The sequence below is a fragment of the Bombyx mori genome, chromosome 11, assembly GCF_030269925.1.
Source record: "Bombyx mori chromosome 11, ASM3026992v2".
NCBI classification, from domain to species: domain Eukaryota; kingdom Metazoa; phylum Arthropoda; class Insecta; order Lepidoptera; family Bombycidae; genus Bombyx; species Bombyx mori.
The window spans coordinates 19,083,956-19,111,506 of NC_085117.1; the positions used below are offsets into that span (position 1 = coordinate 19,083,956).

The 27,551-nt window shown below is 37.3% G+C and overlaps 1 protein-coding gene across 1 annotated transcript in view; it reads left to right on the plus strand.

Annotated features, from left to right (window-relative positions):
• The window catches only part of LOC101746847 (tRNA dimethylallyltransferase), a 280,541-nt gene that overhangs the window by 125,008 nt on the left and 127,982 nt on the right, over positions 1 to 27,551 (plus strand). Inside the window, exon 3 of the mRNA XM_038013943.2 lies at positions 2,967 to 3,421. Coding sequence (XP_037869871.1) covers positions 2,967 to 3,421 — 455 coding nt within the window. The remainder of the gene's footprint in view (positions 1 to 2,966; positions 3,422 to 27,551) is intronic.

The window sequence follows — 27,551 nt, forward strand, 5'->3', positions numbered from 1 at the left end:
GTTAGTTTAGTAGTAGGTCGTCAGGTTTTTTTAGTTCGCAAAAGATCGTTTGAGGGTAGCGATAACAAAGGGAAGAAGTATACCATGCGAGTGAAATTACTTGGTAATTCTGCCGGTCCGATTGTTAGTATTTAGGACTTGTACACATGCAAACCTCTCTTGAAAATGTCGTTAGCGAGATTCAGACAGCAATCAAATATCTTATGTTCTATACTAGATATAGCCCCAAAATTGAGTGGCCATTGTCGGTCATGATCATTGGAGCTACTATGGGCACAACGAAGCATCTAAACACCATATCACACGAGTCGCGCGATGTATCCGTAAATACTCATTGTGAGGCGTATTGCGAAAGCTCAATGGCTCTTGTAAAGTTCAATTGAAATATCATATCTCCGGGGTGTGAGCTCAGTCGACGTAATAGTGCAAGAAAACCTCCATAATATATAAATCTACAGTGGTTTTTACGGATGTTCCGTTATAACTACTGAACCATTCATCCGATTGACTTGAAACGTGGTATCCATGTAGAAAATACATGTACTTAATAGATAGGCTAATATTTGTATGCGTGTCGGACTCCCTAATAATAATGACAATAAATAATAATGTCAATTTTGAATGCCCAGCGAAACGGGCGAGTACGGCGAGTCGGGTAATAAAATTTATCAATTTTGCGGGTAAGATTTTCTTAATTTATCTGAAAATTCGTACAGTAACACATGATAAGTGGGTTTTTATTAAAAAAATACGTGTATCTTAAGTAGGACATGCACATCGGCATAGTCGATTCAATTGAATCCAATATGGAAGGGTGCTACGAAATCAGGCAAAACCATAAAGAGTACATATCTTTTTCGAAATGCCTCTTCTGGATTTTTACTTTGCCCACATATTTTAGACAATATACTCACGATCCTAGCAACACAACTTCTTCTTCTTATCAGCCCACAGACGTCCACTGCTGGACATAGGCCTCCCCCAAGCCTCGCCACATGACACAGCCTATAAATAGAATAGAACTTCCAATTAATAGAACCCAAAAGACATTTCTCCACGAAACATTATCGTAACACTTGATACGCGTCGGTCGTCGCGGCACTCGTACCCAATATTTGACCGCTTTTCGTTAATTGAATAAACCGTATGACGTTCTATACGTACGTGTATTTGAAAGGCTTGCTTTTTTAGGCCGACAGATAATCCTCTTAAGAACTCGAGGAAAGAACAAGAACGAGACGTTAGGACGATAAAGTTTTGGAAGTAGGTATGGTTTATTTATGTGCTGCCTTGGATTCTGCAAAAATATGGTTATTGCTATCAAGTAGGTACTGTAGGTAGGTATTACTGGTGGTAGGACCTCTTGTAAGTCCGAACGGATAGGTACCACCGCCTATTTCTGTCGTGAACGAATAATGCGTTTCGGCTTGAAGGGTAGGGCATCCGTTGTAACTATACTGAGGTATTATTTGTATGTGGTATGTATGGTTGTATGTATGTGGTTTAAGAAAAAGATGTGACACTTAAATATTAATACATTTACGTTGTAGATGTCTATGGGCTCCAGTAACTACTTAACACCAGGTGGGCTGTGAGCTTGTCCACCCATATAGCAAAAAAAAAAGTACTATAAAATGAACGGAGTGAAGAAATTAAATGGTATACTGTGAAAAACCATTTTACGCTTTTGTGCGCTTTAAAATGAATTATCACTAGGAACGTCGCTCGGCAAGGTTCTTGTTACATTAAAAAAAATTTAATAATACAACACTTTTTAAAACACCAATTCAACACACGAAATTATTATTTAGGCCTATTGCTTCGAAAATTAGGCCAGACAAACAAATAGGCCACTTAAAAATGCTAGTTTGCCTTTAGTCAACTGGAAAATTATTATAAGCATAAATTTTCTTGCTCTACGTCACAGTCGATCAATTAAATTTTTTATTATTTGGGGAAGATTTTGATTAAGATGGATGTGCATAATTTTTTGTGTTAAGCATTTTTTCCCTTCAAATACATCAAAGGTTTTCTTTACTTAATTTTCTGGAAGACACCCTATGAATTAGTCAAACTCGCCTTTGTAGATGTTATGTCGATGTTCTTATAAATTGGTATGTTTCTGTTTTAATATTTTTGTGTGTGTGATAAGTAGAAGTGAAAAAAAGAAGGAATTGTAAAAATTTCATACTATTAGGAGGCAAACAGAAGGAAGAAACAAAATCCTTCGATTACTTTTATTTTAATTTCGTAATTATTATTTTAAAAATAAGCCTTTATTCCGGTTTTACTTACTAATTACTAATTTAATAAATTACTTAATAATACATTAAATTTAAATTCCATTTATAACCAAGTATTGCGTTCGGCGTTCGGTGTGGTTTTCAAAACAGTTTCTCTCGACAAAGGCCTCCTATAATTCTCATCTAATTATTATTTGCATATTTGCAAATAAAATCGTTCGTTACGATCACCACATGTTAAAGTTTAAATTTTTACCCATGCTCAGACACGATGATCAATTATTTTAAGGCCTGAAAGGCGTATAGTTTTTTTTATTTTTTTTATATCTTAGATGGGTGGACGAGCTCACAGCCCACCTGGTGTCAAGTGGTTACAGGTGCTCATAGACATCTACAACGCAAATGCCACCACCCACCTTGAGATATAAGTTCTAAGGTCTCAAGTATAGTAACGACGGCTTCCCCACCCTTCAAACCGAAACGCATTACTGCTTCACGGCAGAAATAGGCAGGGTTGTGAAAACTACCCGCGCGGACTCACAAAAGGTTCTACCACCAGTAAAAAAGTTAAAAAAGAAACAAATATAATCTACATATCTTTGAAAATTGACCGCCTAATAACTAATGACCAGATTGCTAGACCACGGGATGAGAGTTCGATTCCCGATCGAAGTTAGAATCTTCTTGTATACATTTTTTTAATTTTCCTTAATTACTAAACAGATTGACAGCTTAATCGACCAGAAGAAAATCCCAATAATAGTTGGAGGCACGATCTACTACATTGAATCCATCGTCTATCAAATCCTTGTTGAGAGTATGGACGACACAGATGCACTGCTGTGGGATAAAAGTCGTAGGAAGAGAGATATAGATAATACACCTAATACAGCTGAAAAAATATCTAAGAAAACAAACGATGGCTGTGGTGGCGATAATAAAATGAAAGTGAAAGGAGAACAACCAAAAGAAGATGAAGAATTTATAAGAATAACGCTATCAACTGACAAAGAAGTTAAAATTCTAGATGCTGAAGAGGAAACTTTGAAGAGACAGCTTCAGGAAGATGTGGATAACGAAGCTCGGTTCACAAACAACGAAATAAGTGAAAAACTGAGGCTCATAGATCCTGCGATGGCCAATAGACTGCACCCAAATAATCGGAGGAAGATTTTGAGGTAAGTGGTGTTTTTTGGGGTACTTTTCTTCTTTTCTATGATGTGTGATGTTTCAAATTCACCTGAAAAATAGTTACTTTTAGCCAATATGACATGCCATGCTTTTAGCCAACATTACATGTCAGTTGCTTGTCACTGTTAGCATAAATACTTTTAATTTTACTACTAAACGGCATTTTGAGAAAAAAATCCTTGAAAATGGAGTTCCATTTGAATTTTTGATTAGAACTCAGTAGCAGCAGAAAAGCTTGTTTTAGCGTGTTATTATTTACATAATGGAATTCAATTATATATAAGCCCACTCGCAGGTAATTTGTATCTTCCTTTTTCCTCATCTTACTTCTCTCTTAGTTATCAAAATCCTTGAATTATCAAATTATACATAACTTGTAAATTTCACGAAAAGTGTGGATAATCGTGTAACTTATTTTTTGGTGTGTCACACAATTGTGCGTTCCGATAGAACGTACTTAAATTGAATAGCTTTAACTAATATGAATATTATTTTAGAATTTTGAAAGCCCTAAAACCGTGCGACTTATACGTGTCTATATCATAGTTACTTTAAAACAACTTATTACGTTACAACAACAACACGCATTTGACAAATTAACATGAACATTCGGGATCGAAAATTATATATGATCAATTTGTTTCAGTGCACTCAATTATAATCGGAAATAGACTCTCGCCATCTACTTTCACTTTACTAAAATTAGTTTACCTGAGCTTAAAAAATAATAGGATCGTTTGGTAGTCAATAAGGTACATAATAAAATAGCCATAAATTTATCCGTACAATAAAGTATTACGCTTTGAATATACGAAGTCGGCACTTTATGAAGAATATGTTACACGATATTGACCACAACGACCTTTGACACTTCCTGTGCCCAATCAGCTACTGTGATGATCGGCGCCTGTGTTTCGTCACGACGTTATCGTACCGTTTCTGGAAGTTTCCGTAGTTGCTACAAGTCTTTTGGGAGATAATCATTATATATATATATAGAAATGTGATGTAGCACATAAGGAAATTATTAGAGTATTTATTGTCATGTTTTTCTTGGCAGTAAATGTTGGGTTACGATTGTATTGTCCAAATAAATAAGTGAGCGTTATTGTCCGTGAAAATGGCTTCATAAAATTAATAAGTTTGATATGGAAAGAGGAAACTGCCAAAGAAAAAACATTTGAGTAGGATATTTAGAGAACTTTATTCAGCAGTGGGACATAGACTCGAACAGAATGAATGAAAAGTCTATGACTGGTAAAAACTTCTTAACATCCTATATCGAGTAGAAGCTTAGTTCGCAGTTTATTTTCTACTAACGTAGATGTGATTGTTAGGTATCATAGATCATCATTTGAAGTCATCGTGACCTAAAAGATAAGACGCCCGGTGCAGTCGTATCTAGCGATGCAACGGTGTTCGAATCCCGCAGGCAGGTACCAATATTTCTAATGAAATACGTACTTAACAAATGTTCACGATTGCCTTCCACGGTGAAGGAATAACATCGTACAATAAAAATCAAACCCGCAAAATTATAATTTGCGTAATTACTAGTGGTAGAACGTTTTGTGAGTCCGCACGGGTAGGTATCACCACCCTGCCTATTTCTGCCGTGAAACAGTAATGAGTTTCGGTTTGAAGGGTTGGGTAGCCGTTATAACTATACTGAGACCTAAGAACTCATACCTAAAAGTGGGTGGTGGCATTTACGTTGTAGGTGTCTATGAGCTCCTGTAACCATTTGACACCAGGTGAGCTGTGAGCTCGTCCAACCATCTAAGCAATAAAATCGTCCATCCAGCATTCGGTTTCAGACGGTTGACAACCCAGCGCAGAGTTTCCTTCCTGTTGCTCTCTATGTCCTTGTTCAAAGCCCTTAATGGACAATGGCTTAACTGTTCCGCTAAATTTGCCTACACGTATGTGCCATAGACTCTTTAATAATAATAAAGGATTACTTATAAAATTCAGTAAATAAATGTTAAAAAAATATATTACAACTTGGCACTTGGCACTTACAGCCATTTCATTGGAAGACCATTAAAATTGCTATTACTGAAACTTTAAAGTTTTGTAACTATACTGAGACCTTAGAACTTATATCTCAAGGAGGGTGGCGCATTTTCGTTGTAGATGTCTATGGGCTCCACTAACCACTTAACACCAGGTGGTCGGTGAGCTCGTCCACCCCTCTAAGCAATAAAAAAAAATCAGGATACCTATATCAATTTTGGGTCTACAGAGGGACTTCGGTCTTCTCTATGTTTTGTGCCGTATGTACCATGGAGAGGGCTGTCAGGCCTCTTTGCTTATGTTGATGAAATCTACTTTTGACCCTGGCACCACCCGTCACCGGAGTAGAGCTCAACCATAATAATAAAGGACCACTACGTTCATGCACAAAGCGTTTCCAGATATTTTTTGCTCAGTACCATCCGACTTTGGAATGAACTTCCTCGCTGTGTCCTGTTTCCTTACATGTCCTTCTTTAAGCGAACTTTGAGGGGGATCGCAGGGGGGGTGTAGCAGCGGCTTGGCTATGCTTCTGTCAATGCTGACTTCCATAAGCGACGGAACTTACCTTACCATCAGATGGACTGCCAAAAAATACTAAGAAATATGACGGAGACGGTCATTAGTTTGGTAGCTAAACGAAACGCAGCACGTTTCCCGAGAGATGGCAGCTAGCTATGGGTTGTTCGTTCAATTTTAGAGATTCAGATCAATACTGACCTGTTGACAAAATGATCCGGTTCGCGCGACCCGTTCAGTCGAACGATTGGTTCACTAAAGGATTCGGCACTCAATTGTCGTCTCAGTACGAAAACTAGCTCACGAACCAAGGAACCAAGCGGCTTGGTTGCGTTCCTTACAAATTAAATCAACCAATTATGTAGGTACATACAACCAAGCGGGTCGTATTTATTTATATACAAGCAGGTAATAGAAAAAAAAAACATCACAAAAAAGTTGAAACTTGTATTTAAACGAGTCGATCTAATGAACGACTCATATTTTTTGAAGTGACCCTATCGTTCGCACGTATTTTGAGAGCCGGGTCGTTTGATTCGTTCGTTCGCACATATATAATGACAACACGATTGTAGTATCGTCGGAAATCGGCTAACTTCGTGCTACGACAGAGTCTAGCCGATGGAGGCGCGTAGACGCAATCGCACTTACCAACCAGCCTTCTTGAAGAGCGGTGCCTCCGTCCTAAGAACTGTCATTCGTTTTCGTTTGCTAACGTCAAGAGAAGATTTCTAAATGATTGGTGTACTCAATATTTCTCTTAGCTCGATCACCCTATTCGCCCCTACGATGACTGACGATGGTTTTTATAATTGTGGCTTCTCCGACAAATAAATGGTCTATGAACCAATTAAAAAGCATGTAACTTGGAGATGTAAGAAAGTTTTATGTGAATGCGGTATACGACTTACCTCTTTGAAACTGAAATAATGATCCAATAAAACATTTATTTATCTATTTAAGTGGTTGTGGATGGTGAAACATCTTTGCGTGTCTGTATTTCTCTAAAATGCCTCGCATACCAATTGCATAGTGAACATTTCTGAATATACAATTTCGTGTAATTTTCCTTCAGATCCTACAAGCATTTGCCCAGGTTTAGTTTCAAGTCGGAATTGCTCATTCTTTGTTTTTTAAAAAGTCCCTAAAACCCTAATGTCACGTAATAATAACAATTCGATATTAAAACATCGAAAAATCCGACAAATCCAAATCATTTCCGTGCGGCGGAGTGTAAAATGCGCAGAAATCTATCTAATGCGTAATAAACTAGCCTCCTAATAGCTTAAGCCCGATAACAAAACTCATTCAAAACAAAGCACTTCTTCATAGCTGCGCAGAAAATTCCGGTCTCCCACCCAGCAACAATCCAAACTCGCACGGTTTACATAAACATGAAAATCGAAGGCTATGACACGATGACATAAAACTCGCGAACCGGCCTCCAAGAGCTCCCGGTTTAATATAACAGCGTACTGAAAACGGGGAAGCGTATTGATGTCTGCGGATCATTTTAACTGGACGAGTCGACTTCCGCGGGTCTTTGACCGCCACCAAGGATTTTATAGATTGTTGGTGTGCGTGTATTGTGACCTTGGCTCTACTACCCAGAGCGGACTAGTGTAACCATGATAACGGAATTATAAAATATTTGTACTAGATTCATCGTTTTATTGTAGTTTTGAACTTGGAATACATTTTGTGTTTAAACAATTTCTTGTTTGCAAGGCTGACGTATTAAAGGTAATGTCAAACGCGATACCAGTTTTAGTAAAAGCTGTAAATGGATATTGAATTTAATTTAATGACCTTAAATTAAATCGTTAGCTGAATGAGCAGACATCACGACATGAATTCCACTGTGTTACCTTTGTCCCCATCATCAGACAGATACGTCTGATTGCTTCGCCTCATTTAAATGCAGGGCGGCGGTATCAACCCGTTCGAGTCTCACCAAACGCCGTACACTGTGCTTAGTGCGAGTTTTTTAACGTTCTCGATAGCGTAAAAGTTAGCTCAAATTTGTATGGAGTTGGAACAGCGCCTTTAGCGGCAAACGTAGGCAAACGATCCCATTCCATACAAATATAAGCTAACTTTTATGTCATCGAAAACGTTAAAAAACTCGCACTAAGCACACTGGATATCGATTTCATAAACTGAAAACAGCTATTATGAAATGAGTCGACTATTATCAAAGCCGGCAATGTGACTTTTGGACAATTATTGGTAAATCAGAAAAACGAATTATTGACTTTGTATTCCATTGGCAGTCACAAAACTCTTCTGAACGACATCTTAGATAAATAACAGGTTAAGTATTAACCTTTATTTAATGCAGGTTTTGAACCGTATTCTTTGAAGGAGACGATTATATTCAAATCAATCTGTATTGACATATCAATAACATTTTTTTGTCCAAATGCACAGATTGCCACCTTTGATAATAGACGACTCAAATACAAAATCCATGGACACATTATTCTATTTCGCAAGTAATAATACCCTACGATAACCCCGAATTTATTTATCATCTGATTACTATACATTGAGCGAAACGGACGACTAAGCATACATACATATATGTATATTTACATAAACGTGCATAAATAATTGAATATACCATTGTAATAAATAGTATATGAACGGAAAAAAACATCTTGTAAATTGATTCCTTAATATTGTTTTGTATTAATACAGGCGGCACGAATTATTACAATAGGTAATTGCCTAACAAATATTTATGTGTGATTTTTTGAGAACTTAGTATGGTAAATGAAGTATCATGTTAGGGTTTTATTTTGCCTATTTTCGTTGAAATTAATCATGAATTTCGGGTGACTTCAAGATTGAGTAACAATTGAAACGTGAGCCGTGCGCTATGATAAGTTTTATATTTTTTTATTTATTTTTTATTGCTTAGATGTGTGGACGAGCTCACAGCCCACCTGGTGTTAAGTGGTTACTGGAACCCATAGACATCTACAACGTAAATGCGCCACCAACCTTGAGATATAAGTTCTAAGGTCTCAAGTATAGTTACAAGTATAGTTAAGTATAATATAGTTAAGTCTTTAATCGAGGCTGCGAATTCGTTTTAAGTCCGTCTTGTGGAAGTGGAAAAAGTCCGTCTTACGTCCATCTGGTGGGTAGATTGTTGTGACCCATAGACACAGCCCACTGAGTTTCTCGCCGAATCTCCTCAGTGGGTCGCGATTCCGATCCGGTGGTAGATTTTGCGTAGCACTGGTCTTGCTAAAGCCAATGTTAGCACATTCTCTCAGATTGAGTCCCGTGAGCTCACCTACACCGCTTAGCTGGAATAGCCCCTTAGGTTACCATCGAAAAGGTAGAAAAAACTAAGAAAAATACATAATAATATGACTTATCTAAGTCTGTCTCAAACATATACACAAAAAAATATATATTCTTGTGCTAGGAAGATTATACATAATATACATTATATTTATAATACATCCTCAAAGGCGAGATGGACTACGTGAGAAGTTAGTTAATATTAAAGATTACACCTAAAAATAAAAGATAAATTGAAAGAATACGCGATGATCGTGTATATTATAATGTATGCAAATGTATGAGAATAAAAAAAAAAAAATGTTAGTTACGTTTTTAATGTTTCCGTGAATGAGTGAATATTAATAATGTCATATGAGGGCGTTGTCTGTGACGTAAAGGCCTTGGTATTCTACCTAACATCGTAGTTGCCGAATTCAGACGTAATGCTAAAGGTCAGTGCCGAAGGAACAGGCCACGTTTACTATATTAGTTGAGGGCCACGGATCTGTTTGTGATGTTTTATCATATAGCGACAATTATCGCGGGTTGTATTGTACTTCCGCCCAAGTAAATATCATCGCACTATATGTCTTTACAGTTTTGTAACGTATATTATGATGGTTCGTAAAACCTCAAGACACTATTTATTACGCACCTTTAGAATTATAAAGACCCAACTCAAAAATGTGTTTTTTTTTTCGAAAACATCGATTAAAGTTCTCAAACCAAAAAAACGTAGAGGAAGGGGACGGAGTGAAAGTTTAGTCCGCGCGTGTAGGTACCACCACCCCACCTATTTCTGCCGTGAAGCAGTAATGCGTTTCGGTTTGAAGGGTGGGGTAGCCGTTGTAACTATACTGAGACCTAAGAACTTATATCTCAAGGTGGGTGTCTATGGGTTCCAGTAACCACTTAACACCAGGTGGGCTGTGAGCTCGTCTACCCATCTAAGCAAAAAAAATAAAGACGGATAGCGCTGTCCCTTTATAAGCTACTTCTGGTCATTCGATTACTAAGAGTCGCTGAAAAGGGTCGTTCTAGGTCCATTTTTGAATTAAAGACGAAATTAAAAAAAATTCGGAATGGGTCTCTATAATTACTGAGACCTTAGAACTTATATCTCAAGGTGGGTGGCGCATTTACGTTGTAGATGTCTATGGGCTCCAGTAACCACTTACACCAGGTGGGCTGTGAGCTCGTCCACCCATCTAAGCAATAAAAAAAAAATATCTCTAAAGGTGCGTAAGTTAGTTCGTCTTGTATGAAATGAAACGTAAAAGTCTAGAATATATATTTTTTTTTTCCGAAAAGTATTGGTTTGCACTACTCGTGTACAACAAATATCTCAGTCGTCGTGGACTTTAGTTTTAGGGCGACTAGGGGTTCATTTTTAGATCAAAATTTCTATGAGGGAAGCGCTCAAACTCAATAACGAGTCATTCGTTCGTTTGTAGTGATCACTCCATACACGTCATTAACATTGTGAGCGGTTTATACGGCATTGCTAGCCCGACAGAACTCTTATCCCATGATTTCTCTTATTTCTATAGTGTCCATATTGTTGTCAAAGCTACAATCGTAGTGAAAACGAAACACTAATCTATACTTATTAATAATATTATAAACCTGAAAAGTTTGTTTGTTTGAACGCGCTAATCTCAGGAACTACTGGTCCGATTTGAAAAATTCATTCAGTGTCAGATAGCTCAATTATTGAGGAAGGCTATAGGCTAAATAACATCACGGTAAGACCAATATAAGTGGAGCACCAATAAAGCATGTTTCAAAATATTTTCACTTTTTACATAAATGGAGTGGGGGGTGAAATTTAGCGTTATGCCAAAATAACTATTCCACGCGGACGCGGTCGCGGGCAAAAGCTAGTAATTAATAAACAAATGACTGAATTTGGAAATAGATATTTTTATGTACAGTATTAAATGGCAATACAAAACGGCAACTTCATAGGTAAATTATTACCAAAGTATCCTATTATTATTATCAAAGCATTTGGACATTATCTCCCAAACATGAAGGCTGCCAACAATAGAACATACACATGTGTCCAAGCGCTGCCAATGTTTGGTCCAAGTCGTCCTCGACCGAAACAAGGCTCGGGGCACGTTCTTAACATTTTCCCCTAAAACAGGAAACAATCTTAGCAACGCAGCTGCTCCAATATCAAAGGAATATTCCCTGCTAACGAAATGTCTTCTGATTGTAAAAGGTTTGCGGGGAGGAGGAGGTTAAATTAAATCTTTGCTTATGAATCATACGATTTTAAAGTACTGTTTATGTTTTAGGTATTAAAATTTTGATGGACAGCATTTAGTATTTCGGGGTTCAGTAGCCAACAGAAATACATACATATAAGGGTTGCGCGGAAATTGAAAAAGATACATTCGATAGTTCTAAATTATATAAGTTAAGGTATGGTCGTCGTGGCCTAAAGGATAAGACGTCCGGTGCATTCGTATGTGTAGCGATGCGCCGGTGTTCGAACCCCGCAGGCGGTTACCAATTTTTCTGATGAAATACGTAGTTTATAAATGTTCACGATTGACTTCCGCGGTGAGGGAATAACATCGTGTAATAAAAATCACACCCGCAAAACTGTAATTTGCGTAATCATTGGTGGTAGGACCTCTTGTGAGTCCGCACGGGTAGGTACCACCACCCCGCCTATTTCTGCCGTGAAGCAGTAATGCGTTTCGGCTTGAAGGGTGGGGCAGCCGTTGTAATTATACTGAGACCTTAGAACTTATATTTCAAGGCCGGTGGCGCATTTACGTTGTAGATGTCTATGGGCTCCAGTAACCACTTATCATCAGGTGGGCTGTGAGCTCGCCCACCCATCTAAGCAATAAAAATTTTTTTACGTTGTCCCGCTGCCTTGATCGGATATGTAGTTCGTGGCGGCCACGAAAGGGGTTACTGTGTCGCGCCGCTCTTTAAAAGTATCGTTCTGACACTTCCCTTAGATATAGTATCGGTTTTAAAGCAAGATCGCGCTTCTGCGTATGTCCCAAAGTTGCCAGGACCGCGATAGCGATAGCGGTCCCAAAATCAGTTACCGTCTAGCGCTCCGCAGGGAAGGTCGTTCGCATGCGTCGGTAATTCGATCCAGATCGACATTCCTCACGTACTATGGTGCTCCGACGGCTATCCTGCAGAAACGGGTTCTTGTACATGCGGGCCGCATAAGCGAACACTACACTACTACTCTGTACTATTAGACGGGCGTCAATGGCATTACTGGCATCGCATTTTACTAAATGAACCGTGTCAGTACTAATTACTACTTTATTTCGAGTTATAAAACATTCCGTTTTATCTTGTTATAAATTTCGGTGCGAATGCTCAAGTATAAAGTCTTTTATGAAATTCAAAACTTCAAATAAATAAACGAAACTGTCACATGATAACGTTCGTATTTGCGATTGTCATGTAATTCCCACATCAAATATTTAAGGCGGCACTTTGGTCGCTATGACTCGGTGACGTCATCTGTTGCTAAGCCCTTGGCGTGCTCGGATGCGTGAGTGTGTATGTTTACAGAATTCGTTATGTGCGACACAAATTATGTTATGTGCGTTGCCTTGATGTGAGACCGTATTAAGGCAATGGCAGCAGTTAAAGGATCGAATGATTTTAATATTATTATCATTTATTATTATAGTCATATTCAGTCGAACTATCATTGTTATTGTACTACCTAGAAAATCTGGCTGCCGTATCTTAAAAACTTACGTTTTTATTTATTTATTATTCTTTATTTAATGTACACCCAATTAATATAATACAGTAATTGCGATAAGATATAAAAATGGCGAGCTTAACTCAACAATTGAGTTATCTACCAGCTAACCGTTCATAAAGAAGGAAAGCTTTACAAGAGTGGGTAGAAGAGTACAATCTAATTAATTTTAAATAATTTACTTATTGATAGAATAGACAATAACAATAATAAACAATAAAATAAAAAAATAAATTCTTCTATTTATTTCTATTTTAATAGAGTTCCAATGCCGTTTTTTATGGCTATGCAAATTTGCAACACTTGCCTCGTGAAGATTCATAAAAAATTTCAACTAATAAAAGATTTGTGACATTTATACATATGTTTTGCTAATTGCGAAAAACTAGGGCTCTAATAGAAAGTCGCTCACACGACCTCGGCCGATGGTCGCACAGATAACAAAATTATTTAGGGGGACGTCGCTTCTTTCGCCAAAATATCTTTCCTTTATGAATAAATGAGGAATTCCAAACAAGATATTGCAGGGAACTACTTGTAATAAATACATATGTGCGGATGTGACATATATTTTTTGTTGAAATGAATTTATATTAATAAACAGTTCTCAAGAATCGTTCGAAACCTTTGGGTCTACGGGGGGACTTCGATTCTCTTTGTGTGTTTTAACGGTGTGTTCCGTGAAGAGAGTTCTTAAGAATTGTTTGGCATTATTGACGTATCTATGAGCGACGCTTACCATGACACTCACCATCACCATGAGTCGTGCTCATCTATCTACAAAGGTCATAAAAAAAGAATAAACCAACAATAAAGGTATTTTTTCATTGACGATTGACCCCATATTCCCCGTCCTCCCATTCCCATTGGATATCCCATTTCCAAACGTAAGATATCGCAACGATATCCGCTAATTTACAGAAAAAAACTAAACCCAATAATCAAACAACGTAAAACTGTTTAAAAAAAAAACTACCCACAAAAATAATTGTAGTTCGAAAGTAAACGACCCACATAAAGTACAAAAAAGCGATTCCGTAATCGTTATATGCGGACAATAAAATTTAATGTACCGATAAATTGTAAACACATTTTTGAATGTATGTATTACAATGTGTACGAATTCAGTTCAAGTTTCGGTTAGCAACTATTCCCGGCCGTGACCCACTGGCACGTCTCCCGCGTCGATAACGCGGAAGATTTTTGTTTTACATTCGTAATTATTTCGCACTAAAACAGTGCTGGACTTCTTGGCGATTTAGAATTTAGAAAAAATATATTCTATTCTATATTATCTCTATATATAAAAATGAATTGCCGTTCGTTAGTCTCGCTAAAACTCGAGAACGGCTGGACCGATTTGGCTAATTTTGGTCTTGAATTATTCGTGGAAGTTCAGGGAAGGTTTAAAAGGTAAATAAATATGAAAATGCTCGAAATTAAATAAAAATAACAATTTTGTTTTTCCTTTGATGTGTCCCCTTGATGTGTCTTTTATTTATCGATTGAGGCACTACGAAGTCTGCCGGTTTTTAGTTAGTCGGATAAATAAATATATTATTATTTTCATTATTTCAAGGCTCACATCACGATAAATATTCTGTAGGTGATTATTAATGCTAATGGATATCAACAATGACCGTGGAATTTGTAGCTGGAATAGCCCCTTAAGCTACAAGAGAATAGGCAGGGTAAAAAAAAATAGGGAATGCTAAATACCGTTAAGCTAATTCGAAGGAGTGCACTAATGAATCTTGACAAAATCGCGATGTAAAATATGAGTAATGTAAATACAATTTGGATAATCATGGAATTTAGATTCTTTAGTTAAAAGAAACATCGTAGGAAATTTTTTTTTTTTTATTGCTTAGATGTGTGGACGGTCTCACAGCCCACCTGATGTTAAGTGGTTACTGGAGCCCATAGACATCCATAACGTAAATGCGCCACCCACCTTGAGATACAAGTTCTAAGGTCTCAAGTATAGTAACGACGGCTGCCCCACCCTTCAAACCGAAACGCATTACTGCTTCACGGTAGAAATAGGCAGGGTGGTGGTACCCACCCGCGCGGACTCACAAGAGGTCCTACCACCAGTAAAGTTTTTGTTTTTGCCTACCTCTATACTAATCATTTTGAAGGGCTATCTTCTATCTAGCTTCACAGGACGCCATTTTGAAATAAGTACTTGGATCTTTTTATTTGCGCTCAACGCGCCTAGTTTTATTCAATGATCAACTTGATCAATAATATTAATCGAAGTGGTTATTATACAAAGCGTACAAGTAAACTTGACATTTTAATATTATTTTTTACATTGTTTGATCGAAACGCGTTGGGTTTTTTTTATTGCCCTTGTAGGCAGACGAGCATACGGCCCAAATGATGGTGAGTGGTTACCGTCGCCCATGGACTTCAACAATGCCAGGGGCAGAGCCAAGCCGCTGCATACCGGTTTTTAGCTAACTGTTAAATAATGTAAGCGCTTGAAGTCTTACTTTTTGTTAGAGCGAATACAAAAGCACTCTACCTAAAACAAATTGATTTGAATGCTAAAAATATTTTCGCAGGTGCTATAAAATAGTGCTAAATCATTAAAATTACAACGTTTATGAATACCACTTAGAGTTTTAATATAATTGAAGGGCAGGCAATCTCTTGGAAGTAGTTGCTAACCGCCCAGTGCGGATATTTGCTTAGATAATACTATTGCGATCGTCCTTGGCATCCTTTCCTATTCAGCTAAGTTTCGTATAGGGTTGAGATGTAAAGGTTTTTTTCCTCTTTTTTTTTTTTGATCGATTGCCTTATTAAGGATAGATTGTTCACCTAAAGATATTGATAGCCTATGATAATCGTTAAATATGAGGATTGAGATGACGTGGCAATATAAGCAGAACGGCCACGATCGTATGGAAATGAGATGCATTGGTGACAGGTTATCATATAAGTTCATCTAAGCGTTTGTCCACATATGTCACGCTGCGCATGGATACAACTTAAGTATTATTTATATGTGGTATTTATGGTTCTATGTGGTTTAAGAAAAAAATGTGACACTTAAATATTACTAGATGATGACCGAGCTTTGCTCAGTTTTTTTTTATAACGCCATTTTGTTGTGTCTTTAAAGCGGTTAGTTGCCCTCAATTACGAAAAATAGTACTATTATTCGCCAATAGATGTCGGGAAGAGTTGATTATTGAAAACACGAATAAAACATTTTCTGAAAATAAATCGTAGCTAGATCGATTTATCGCCCCCGAAATCCCCTGTATACAAAATTTTATGAAAATCGTTGGAGTCGTTTCCGAGATTCAGATAATATATATACAAGAATTGCTCGTTTAAAGGTATAACATTACATTACATTTACGTCGTAGATGTCTATGGGCTTAAGTAACCACTTAAAACCAGGTGGGCTGTGAGTTAGTCCACACATCTAAGCAATAAATAAATATTATAACATTCATGACAACCCTGATATACTCATAATTTATATAGATTTCCCCTATACGGTTGCTAGCGGAGCCTAAAGTTTTCTGGGAATATGTGAACCAAATAAACAACTCTAAATGATCCTCAAGAAGCATCAGTAGAATTTTTTTTATCGCACTAGACGGTCGTACAGGGCCACGGCGTATTTGGTAGTACCTAAGTGATTATCAGAACCGGAGTGACGTCACAAGCTGCCCTTACTCACCTGAGACGTCGAAGTTCCAATTTCGCTCCCCAAATAAGTCCCAAACTAACCCAAAATTGCGATTGCTTCGTGGCAGAGATAAGCGAATCAGTAGTCATGCTGTGACCTTTGCTATGTGCCTTGTGCTATCCCTTCACTCCTTCAATCTGGAAGTCTGGCGTACCACCATGTCGCTCGAAAGAAGTACCACCGACGTCTCATCTTTTAAGCCACGACGACTGTAAAGATAAAGGGATATAATATGAGCATACGAACGTTGGCAAAGTGGTTCATGGGGAATTCTCTGAGTAATTATTTAATCATTTAGAGTTCTTTTTTTTTTATTTTATTGCTTAGATGTGTGGACGAGCTCACAGCCCACCTGGTGTTAAGTGGCTACTGGAGCCCATAGACATCTACAACGTAAATGCGCCACACACCTTGAGATATAGTTCTAAGGTCTCAGTATAGTAACAACGGCTGCCCCACCCTTCAAACCGAAACGCATTACTGCTTCACGGCAGAAATAGGCGGGGCGGTGGTACCTACCCGTGCGGACTCACAAGAGGTCCTACCACCAGTAATTACGCAAATTATAGTTTTGCGGGTTTGATTTTTACTGCACGATGTTATGCCTTCACCGTGGAAGCCAATCGTGAACATTTGTTGAGTACGTATTTCATTAGAAAAATTGGTACCCGCCTGCGGGATTCGAACACCGGTGCATCGCTCAACACGAATACACCGGACGTCTTATCCTTTAGGCCACGACGACTTAGACGTTTCCTAAGCGCACGCCCTTCTAACAAATTTTAAGTAGTGCGCTAGGCAGTGGCTTGACTGTGCTATCAGAGTTCCTAGTGTGCGAATAAATGACGGGTACCTATTGCTATAATTGGATCACACTCTCTTCTATTTCTGAAAGCGATAAAAGAAGTAGCAGTTGCAGCAGAGCGGGCCGAGAGCTATGGCCGTATCTGCTGAGATTAGGCCGAAATATTATTATATCGGGGGCAGTCCAGCTAAGAACTATTAGCTACATGTTATCATATTTATCACTGGCGGTAGGACCTCTTATGAGTCCGCACGGGTAGGTACCATCACCTCGCCTATTTCTGCCGTGAAGCAGTAATGCGTTCCGGCTTGAAGGACGGGGCAGCCGTTATAACTATACTGAGACTTTAGAACTTATATCTCAAGGTGGGTGGCGCATTTACGTTGTAGATGTCTATGGGCTCCAATAACCACAACACCGGGTGGGCTGTGAGCTCGTCCACCATCTAAGCAATAAATAAATAAAACAACGAATATAAATTTCAATTTTACCAGCCTACCGGTCCTTGTTCGTGAAGTACTTAACGCCACGTATGAAGTGAAATGAGCATTAATACACTCGAGGAGTATGACTAGGCGCAGAAGCTGAGATGACGCGAGCCGGCAACAAGGAAGTCGGCTCAATTATGTTGAATTAGGGCGATTCTTAAAATTTGACTGTCCGATGTTTATGATTAATTTTGAGTAGTTTTGCGATATTGTTTCGGTTTGGTAGTATTTGGTTATACAGGATGTGGAGATTTTTCCTTCATAGCGCCTTCCCGGGAAAGTGACTCGTGGCTTTGATGAAGAGGATCGAAGGATCTTTTGCATCAGGCGTTGAGTACTCACCACCACTGTACCGCCAAGAGATCTTTAGGCGTCCATCATAAGATCCTGCATCTTTAGTGATATTAATATTGTAGTATTGCAACATAAGAAATAGTACGGTGATAATTCTTACAGATGTCACGAACATGAGTGAAAAAATGATTAATTACGTATTTTACCTTCATCACAAAATGTATAATACAAGTTATACATTCGATACCAAAATACCGATACCGATATTGAAACACAATACAGATTTTTTCGGTATACCAATTTACAACACTAATTGTATGAGGGTGATGTTGTCAGTTGTCGACAGTTCTTCGTTATTTGATGTAAGCCTCGCTGGCGGTCCATTGCCTCAGTGCGTCAGAAGCCATAGCTAAGAGAATCCAAATCTGCCGCTGTAATAAAATAAGAGTATTCTGATGCGTAGCGAGAAGTATTATTTTTATTGTCTTCGTAGGTGGACGAGGATGTGGAATGAAGTTGATAAGAGAGTTTTAACTATGAATGTGGAAGGTTTTAGAGGAGAGGTAGACCTAAGAAGAAATGGATGGATTGCGTGAAAGATGATATGTGTAAGAGGGGAGTGAGCGAAGAAATGGTATATGATAGAGGAGTATGGAAGGAGAAAACATGTTGTGCCGATACCAGGCTACTGGAAGAAGGGTAGAAAAATTATGTAGATGGATACGGCCCGATGATGAATGGTGCCAATCGACAGTCAAGCTACTGTCTACAGCTTAAAAGTGCTCGTGGCTAACAGCCTAACAATTTTTACGATGGTGAATATATTAAAAGCAGAAGAAGACAAACGTTTCTGTCTGTTTCAGGAGCACATTTTAAAATTCCAAACTTAAACTAAAAATCTTAATCAAGTCACATGTTTTTGAAATTTTTTATCATTTAAGAATAACCCGTGCGTACAGTGGAATGTAACTTATATTGACTGATTTATTGTCAGGAGTGTGCCGCGTAGAGGCCGTGGCTACATCGGGCGGTGACCGGTATATAGTGAGAGCGAATAAAAACAAGATTTAAAAACGATGAGTAAAAATATGTATTCAATCTATAATATGTTTTCATTCTTTAACAACAAATCATAATTTATATGTCGGAGACGGTCATTAGTTTGGTAGCTAAACGAAACGCAGCACGATTCCCGAGAGATGGCAGCACGATTGCGGTATCGTCGGAACTCGGCTAACTTCGTGCTACGACAGAGTCTAGCCGATGGAGCCTTCTTGAAGAGCGGTGCCTCCGTCCTAAGAACTGTCATTCGTTTTCGTTTGCTAACTTCAAGAGAAGATTTTTAAATTGTTCTAAGACAACATACGTGATTGGTGTACTCAATATTTCTCTTATCTCGGTCACCCTATTCGCCCCTACGATGGTGTTAATAATTGTGGCTTCTTCGACATATACATAATATGCATAATAAAACTATAGAATCCGTTGTATTTGTACGAAGAAGGAAAAAATAAAATAGAAAGTAATTAATTATCATTAAATTTTCACTGGTGTAACGGCTGCTCCGCCCTTCAAACCGAAACGCATTACTGCTTCACAGCAGAAATAGGCAGGATGGTGATATCTACCCGTGCGGACTCACAAGAGGTCCTACCACCAGTAATTACGCAAATTATAATTTTGCGGGTTTCATTTTTATTACACGATGTTATTCCTTCATCGTGGAAGTCAATCGTGAACATTTGTTGAGTACGTAATTCATTAGAAAAATTGGTACCTGCCTGCGATTCGAACACCGGTGCATCGCTCAACACGAATGCACCGGACGTCTTATCCCTTAGACCACGACGACTATGAAATTAGAATTATTTTGAGCCCAAGGAAAGACTATAGACCACATTTAATCTTTCACTACACGCTCATGCGTTATAAGCTGTAGGCCATGCTGACGAACCTGCGGGCAAATAGCTGATATTATGTCGAAGGGTGAAAGGCTAAAGCGACATTTCGCTTAATACACGATTTATCTTTGTAATTAAATATACGTTTTATTTGGTATTAGCATCAACAGTTCGACGTCTATTAATTAATCTTCAATTAAGTTTTTTTATTATGATTTTTTTTTTCAAATTTAAATGGCTCTCCTATAAATTTGCCACAGTGTAAGTTTGCCACAATTCCTTTCGCCCCTTGATATGAATTTCTCTAAGCGCGGAAGGGAAGAGAACCTCATAATCTGAATTAGATATTGTGTGCCCGCTGTAACCCCGGCCTAAGTACATATGCACCGAAATTGTTACGTAAATTATGCGCGTGACCTTTTACGTAATACATTGAAATAGTTTATTTGTCATTGTTCCACATCTCTGAAGCAACATAGGAAGGTTGTACGCTGCTGTAAGCTCATAAAATGTACTTCATAATCTATACTAATATTACAAATATGAAAGTGTGTGTTTGGATGTTTGTCGAATACGGAAGATGGTGGCGCTTATCTGAGATACTCATATGGTAAAGTCGAAAATCAAAGTCAAGCAAACTGCCAGAACTCAACATGTATTATTAGTGTATAGAACATTCTGTGTAGAAAGAAACGTGAATATCAAGGAAAATATTTTTTTGGAAAAATCGTCGATTGTTAGCAAAATACATACTCAAATGTTGACGAATTTCGTGACCACAAAAACTGCAACGGAAACATCAGAATTGATATGATTCTAAATTATTATAGTTCTGATGAAGGAAGATGGTAATTTTTTAAAAATATTTATATCAGTAAAAACCGTACCTACATTTTGTTAGTATTATTTATAATCTGTATTAGTCACATAAAAACATTACACATTAATATCTGACTCTATTTTTTATGTACTATTTTATTACTATATTAATGAATCACGCAGAATAGATTGAACTGATTTGAATGAGGATTCGCGCAAATATAGCTAAGTAACCTAAATTAAGAAATTTGGTATTTTTCCTCTTGATAAATAACGTAACTGACCCAACACCAAATATATTAGCTTTGAAAAGAACAACATTGTATTTGTTACTTCGAGATTTTATGTATCAAGGGAGGTCAACAAATATACTTTTAGTTTTTATTGAAAAAAATCACAAAAAAAGACACGTATTGTATATTTAATAAAACAATAGACTTAGAAAATCATTACCAGCCATTACCAAAACGATTTACTGTTGAAGTTTGTCTTAACGCATAGTTGATTGAATAAATCTAAAAATGAACATTAATAACATCGCCATATTTAAACAATCCGAAAATAATCTGATAAAACATAAATGAATGAAAAATTAAATGCAAACACGATATCGTAAAACAATAAATCCCATTCAAGATTTCGCACAGCAAGTGATAAATGCAATAATAAAAAAAATATGTTTGTAAGGAAACAATGTGAATTTAAATGAGTAGGTAGGTGGGTAAAGTATTGACAATAGAGAGGCGTGGGGTGCGTACGCGCTCGGCGGCGCCAACGTGCGCTGACGTCACATCCGCCGCCATTCAAGCCACGACGCTCATTCATAAATCGAACGGCAGCACCGCATTATCGAAACAACGCCTTATATGTACACGTAAAAGTTTAAATTTATTTGCAGTTTTTTTGTGTTTTTGTGTTTTTTTTTTTGTAATATTCGCAGAATTACAACTGATAAGACTCGACAGGCCCCGGAATGTCGCAGATTAGGTCGATATGAAATAATGATTTATTGTGAACTATGCTACATGTATCGATAGCCGAAAATTATTGTTCTATATGAGAACGTTTTTTTTTTCTAAACATACATTAAAATTACGTTCGAATATTTTCTAAGTTTATAAACTACCTAATTGCCTTTTCGAAATTTGAAATTGTGTATTTACTCTGCAAAATACTCGTTTAATAATATGTAGGTATATTAGAGATGAATTAATGACATTCGATATTTTTGAATATTTTATTATTTATAATGTGATGTTCCAAGACAGCACAGTACAGTTTTATTAAAATTTATAACTTATTTTATTGTCGCTTTTATATCTAGACATACTAGTTTCATTTATAAATACGAATAACATAAAAATATATTATGAAGACGTGAGTGGATGAAGGGGTTAAGTACCATTTTTAAGATTTTTAAGTTTTTTTACATTGAATGAAGGTGCTATAAATGTGCCTATAAACCGTATCAGACCTTAAAACTCTGGGTTTAAAGGCTATTTTTAGAAATTGCATGTGATATAGGAGTTATGTATGAATAAAAAGTACAAATAAAAAAAGTTTGTTGCCCGTTTTCTCCAAATTGTAACATATCCCCTTCATCCACTCACGTCTTCATATGCGTTAGGATTATAAAATTAGGATGTCTTTAAATACTGTTTATTTCCCCGCGAATAACTAGTGGGGTTCGGTTTTTGAGACACTTACATAATAATATGCAACTAGAGGTCCCGTAGTAGTCGAAATTCGACTATAATTAATTGGAATTGTAAGTTTGTACACTGTTATAATTGTATTTTATACTTCTATAATCACAAATTTTGCCAAGACTACACTATAAAAAATATTAACAAAGACAAATAATATTTAAACTATTCTCAATTTGACAACAGACGTCAAGAACAAAAGCTTGACAATAAATAGTATGCCTGCGTGTGTGCGTCAAATACATGGTACGAAGTGTGTGTAATGTTTTCTTTATCGATTTAATGTATCTTTTATGCATTATTTAAAAAAAAAATTAGCGTTGTGCACTTCTTCTCTATATTCTCTATAAGTGTGGAAAATTTCATACTCCTCCGTCCGCGCAATTTTCGTAAAAAGGGATACAAAGTTTTTGCTTCACGTATTAATATATAGATACTTGATTGATTGGTGCATCGATATATTACCCATGCCATTGCATTGAAATGAGTAGGTAGATCACAAATACCATCTTTAGAAACGGAATGCTTTTTCCTCTATTGCGGCAGAAATAGAAATGATATTCGTATCGAGAAGTGAAAAGCTTTTGATTGAAGCGACGTTTTTGCGACTTTACATTAGAGCCATTTAAAGCTTAAAATTTTGAAAATATATCATAACAAAAAAAACTTCTTCAGCCATTTGAATGTGGTAAACATAATTGAAGTTCAGTTAAAGACATCGAACTATTGATGTTACTTAACATCAGGTGGGCTGTGAGCTCGTCCACCCATCTAAGCAATAAAAAAAAAAAAAAAAAAAAAAAAAATACCAAATAAAACGCACCTTTAATTACAAAGATAAATGTCGTATGTACTTATAAAGCACGTCTTATCACCAGTTAAGCTCAGGAAGAAACGACTTATTGCTATTCTAGTTCATTCTAGTTCAATCTCATATCTCAAGGCCAGTGGCATCTTTCATATTAAGATATCTACGCGCTACGGTAACGACATAATAATTGACTTAATTTAAGTAAATGTATAGGTAGCTAAGCCTTTGCTTTGCTTTGTTTTTAAATTTAAAAAAAGAACGTCATCTCTTCCGGGAATGTCTTTTCTGTTATGGAGTCTCAATTTTTTTTTTCTTTTGACATTGACAAGTTTTAATTTTGAACTTTTGGGCGGGAACGCGAAAAGTGAAGTTGTGTCTATTTAGTGTTTCTTCAGGTTTAAATGCGTAATAACGATGGTTTATTGTTTATAATTGTTTGAAAATGAAATAAGCTTCTCGGGATCCTCCAAAAAGTCCAGTGGAGAAGAAGAAAAGTGACAGTGGACTTTTTGGGAGGCATTTGCCCACCATTATACTGAGATTATATTTCATCACATATCACATCTCATTTGTAAATTTAATTAATTTTTAATCATTTATGTTATGTTGCGATTATTTTCCTTCGTTTTTTATTATTCATAAATTGTAAATAATTAAAACGGCGAATTATAAAAATCTTATTACTTGACGCTGGCTAATGCACAAACCGTGCCGGAGCCAAAAAATAAAGAAAAAGAAGAAAAAGTACATATTAATTTTAGTCTGAGTAATCGATTAAAACATTTGTTTTACTATCCGACAAGGTATTGAACTGTTAAGTTTCTTTATTTCTCTCAACTCGGTTTTTATATATACATATTTATTAACTTAAAATGTGTTGCCGTAGTCGGCCTTGACGCCATGTTGCTTTAATTCGCGCCAAACCGGGCAAATCGTCATTCACGGGACCGCGTTGGTGTGGCGCCCTTCCAGTCAATAGCCTTGTCTTGCCCTTGACGTTTCGTTTAGTAAGCACATAGTATATTTATTAACAGTTAGTCAAGTTTGCAGTACATGATTTTCTGGTCTGGTATTTTTTCTTTCTTCCAACAATGATTTTTTTTACTTTAGGAACTGAACAGAGATTTCGCCCGTTTGTATTTTATATAGATAGCATAGTTTATGTTATTTCCGAAGGTTGAAATTATTATCGACCCGAATTCGTCAAAATCGGTTTAGCGGTTTTTTGTCCTGCAAAGGTAACAGACCGACAAATAGACTTTCTTATCAATAATATTGTTTGCTATGTAACTTTAAGAGTATACTAATTTAAAATGTTATAGGTAACTCTCATTTTATGTTTTTTTTATTATTTGTTTACACGGTTGAATGAAGTCACGGCCCGGGTGTCGTGTAGTTGCCTAAGCCCGCGGGTATCAGATTGTTAACGCCACCGCCCACCCTGGGACGTGAAGCTAAAATGTCAATTATTATATACTTACAACCACTGACCCGCTCTCTAAATCGGAACCCATGACTTGTTCGCGGCAGAAGTACTGGTATAAAGCAATTCTACTATGGCGTAGATGTAATTACGTTTTTTTTTCCTACCTAAGCTGATGGTCTTGAGAGAACATATCAGCGTCAACGGGCGAGTAGGTGAGCTTATGGGACTCAAACCTGACGTTGTTGTTAACACGAATTCTATAGTATCGGAAACGCGACTCACTGAGAAGATCCGGCGAGAAAACCAGTAGGCTGTGTCTGTGGGTTAATTTACTCGCCGAGCCCTTCGCTGCAAGCGACGGGTTCGACGAGAACGATGACCGGTGCTTGGGGTACCTAAAAGCAGCGTTAGTGGATCCGAAATGACGTGTTTTGGACGACGTCGACTGTTTACCATTCGGTCCGCAGCATTGGGAATATAGTTACCACGCCACGATGGGAGGGTTCTCGTGTCGTGCCGCTTTATCAAAATGGCGCAGTAATTACGGCAAAACCGATACTGAAGGCCACGTTATGTTTTAATAGACATACAACTTAAGTTACTGTTGTGTCCTGCACTAGATACCATTGCCCTTGGCGTTACTTTTGGACAATGGTATAGTGTGATTAAATGTTTTTTTTTATATATATAATTTATTTTATGTTTCCGCCGCGTATCGCGTACTCAGTCCGATAGGCAAATAATACTGGTTTTTATGTTTTATGAATGACTAAACAGGGCTATAAAAAACCTTTAATTTTCTGTTAATGAACTGCTGACAAGTAGGGTTTTCTAGCCAATAAATGATATTGCCGACATCCCGCGGTAGGCCCAAGAAACGCTGGTTGGATGTGGTAAAGGCGGTTGGGTATATAAGAGAATAACCTCACCGGGCAAAGTCGAGGAGTTTAAGTAGGTAAGTGGACCTTGGCACTAGATTAAGAAAACGCTAGGAAGAAGAAGAAGAAGAAATGATATTGCTAACGCATCGACAGATGTCACCACAACACTCCTACTTCCGCAAATCGCAAGGCCCGACAAGGTAGATAGATTGTTTAATGCCTTCGCAACAAACTGGGCAGGTTAAAATCGCCCAGCCTAGAAGCCTTGGAAAGCAAGTGCTTAGCACCTATCATCCTCTTTCATTGCTTTAGAAGGCAGACAAGCATATGCCTATACTATTTTATATGTATAGCCTATAAAACCGCAGAGGACTATTTTCAAACCTAAGCGTAATTCATATGAGGAATGACATAATGTAGTGGTCATAATTATTAACAGTTTCGCAGTTTAATTTAGAATTTTAATGGGCTTTACGTTTTCCGACAGGTCAATATTTAGGACGAAACGAATAAGTTAAGGGTGATATTAAACACTAAAATTGTTTTATAGCCGTGATAGACTGGCGAAGCAAATAATATAAAGTTTATGTATGGACTTCACCGCCCGCGTATACTTAGTGGGTCTAAGTATTCTTTGGATTTCTGGATTCACGTGGGACCATCGAAATGACAGCCAATAGCTACGTGTTAATTAATATTATATATATATTGCTTTCCTAGACTATTGCGCCATTGAACGTCGTCTCAAACTATTTAGACAATCGTTCGCCTCTTCTGGTTCCGTCATCTGGAGCTCTACTGTGTCTGCAATTATCTTACAAAAGCCAAAATACATCGACAAAGTAAATGCCAGCATCCATGTTAAGGCATTTGTTCTTAGTCTCAGTTTTAAAGTACAACACCTGCCCTACCCTTCATGTGACATAAATGGGCAGGGTTTTGGTACCTACCCGTGCAGGCTCACAAGACCAGTGATGACGTAATATTTTTTCATAACATCACAACTTTGTAGCACAACAAATGTACCGAGTAACAAATAACAAAATTACAATTATTTATTTGATATTGGCCATGTGGGCTAATTGTTGTCGGCTAATTGTTCGCATTGGTAGCTTGGCACAAAGGAATACGCATAGAAACGTTTTAATCCAAAGACTTGTTTGATTGTGCCACATTCTTATGGCCCTCGACCGTTGCAGACCTGTGTTACTGCTAGTCAAGCCTTGACCTAATGTGATTCATTGTGTAGAATTTAATGTAAAGGTATTTTGCAAGATTCGAACATGCCTTTTCACCAAAATTCATTCGATTTAATCTCACATTGCCTTAGTTCTTCAGACATGACCCAAATCTCAATTACATTGTTGAACGGGAATCCCACTCTTCGATCCGGAATGCAAGTTTACTTCGCAACTGGAATGAATAGGATGGTGGTACCGACCTGTGGGAGCTTACGAGGCGCTTTATCACCAGTATCCCAGTGTTTCAATGTGGGTTTAGGTAAATATTTAAAATCAGTTGGACCTTGGTGGTTCTAGATACGAAATTAAACCAGGGACCCTGCTTATTAACGCAATATTATTAACGCAATAGCAGGATAGGCGTTATTCCATATACAGGCTATCATTATTTCATCATGGTACATAGTATTTTTGGCTCGGTTACATAATTATTAATATTATTGG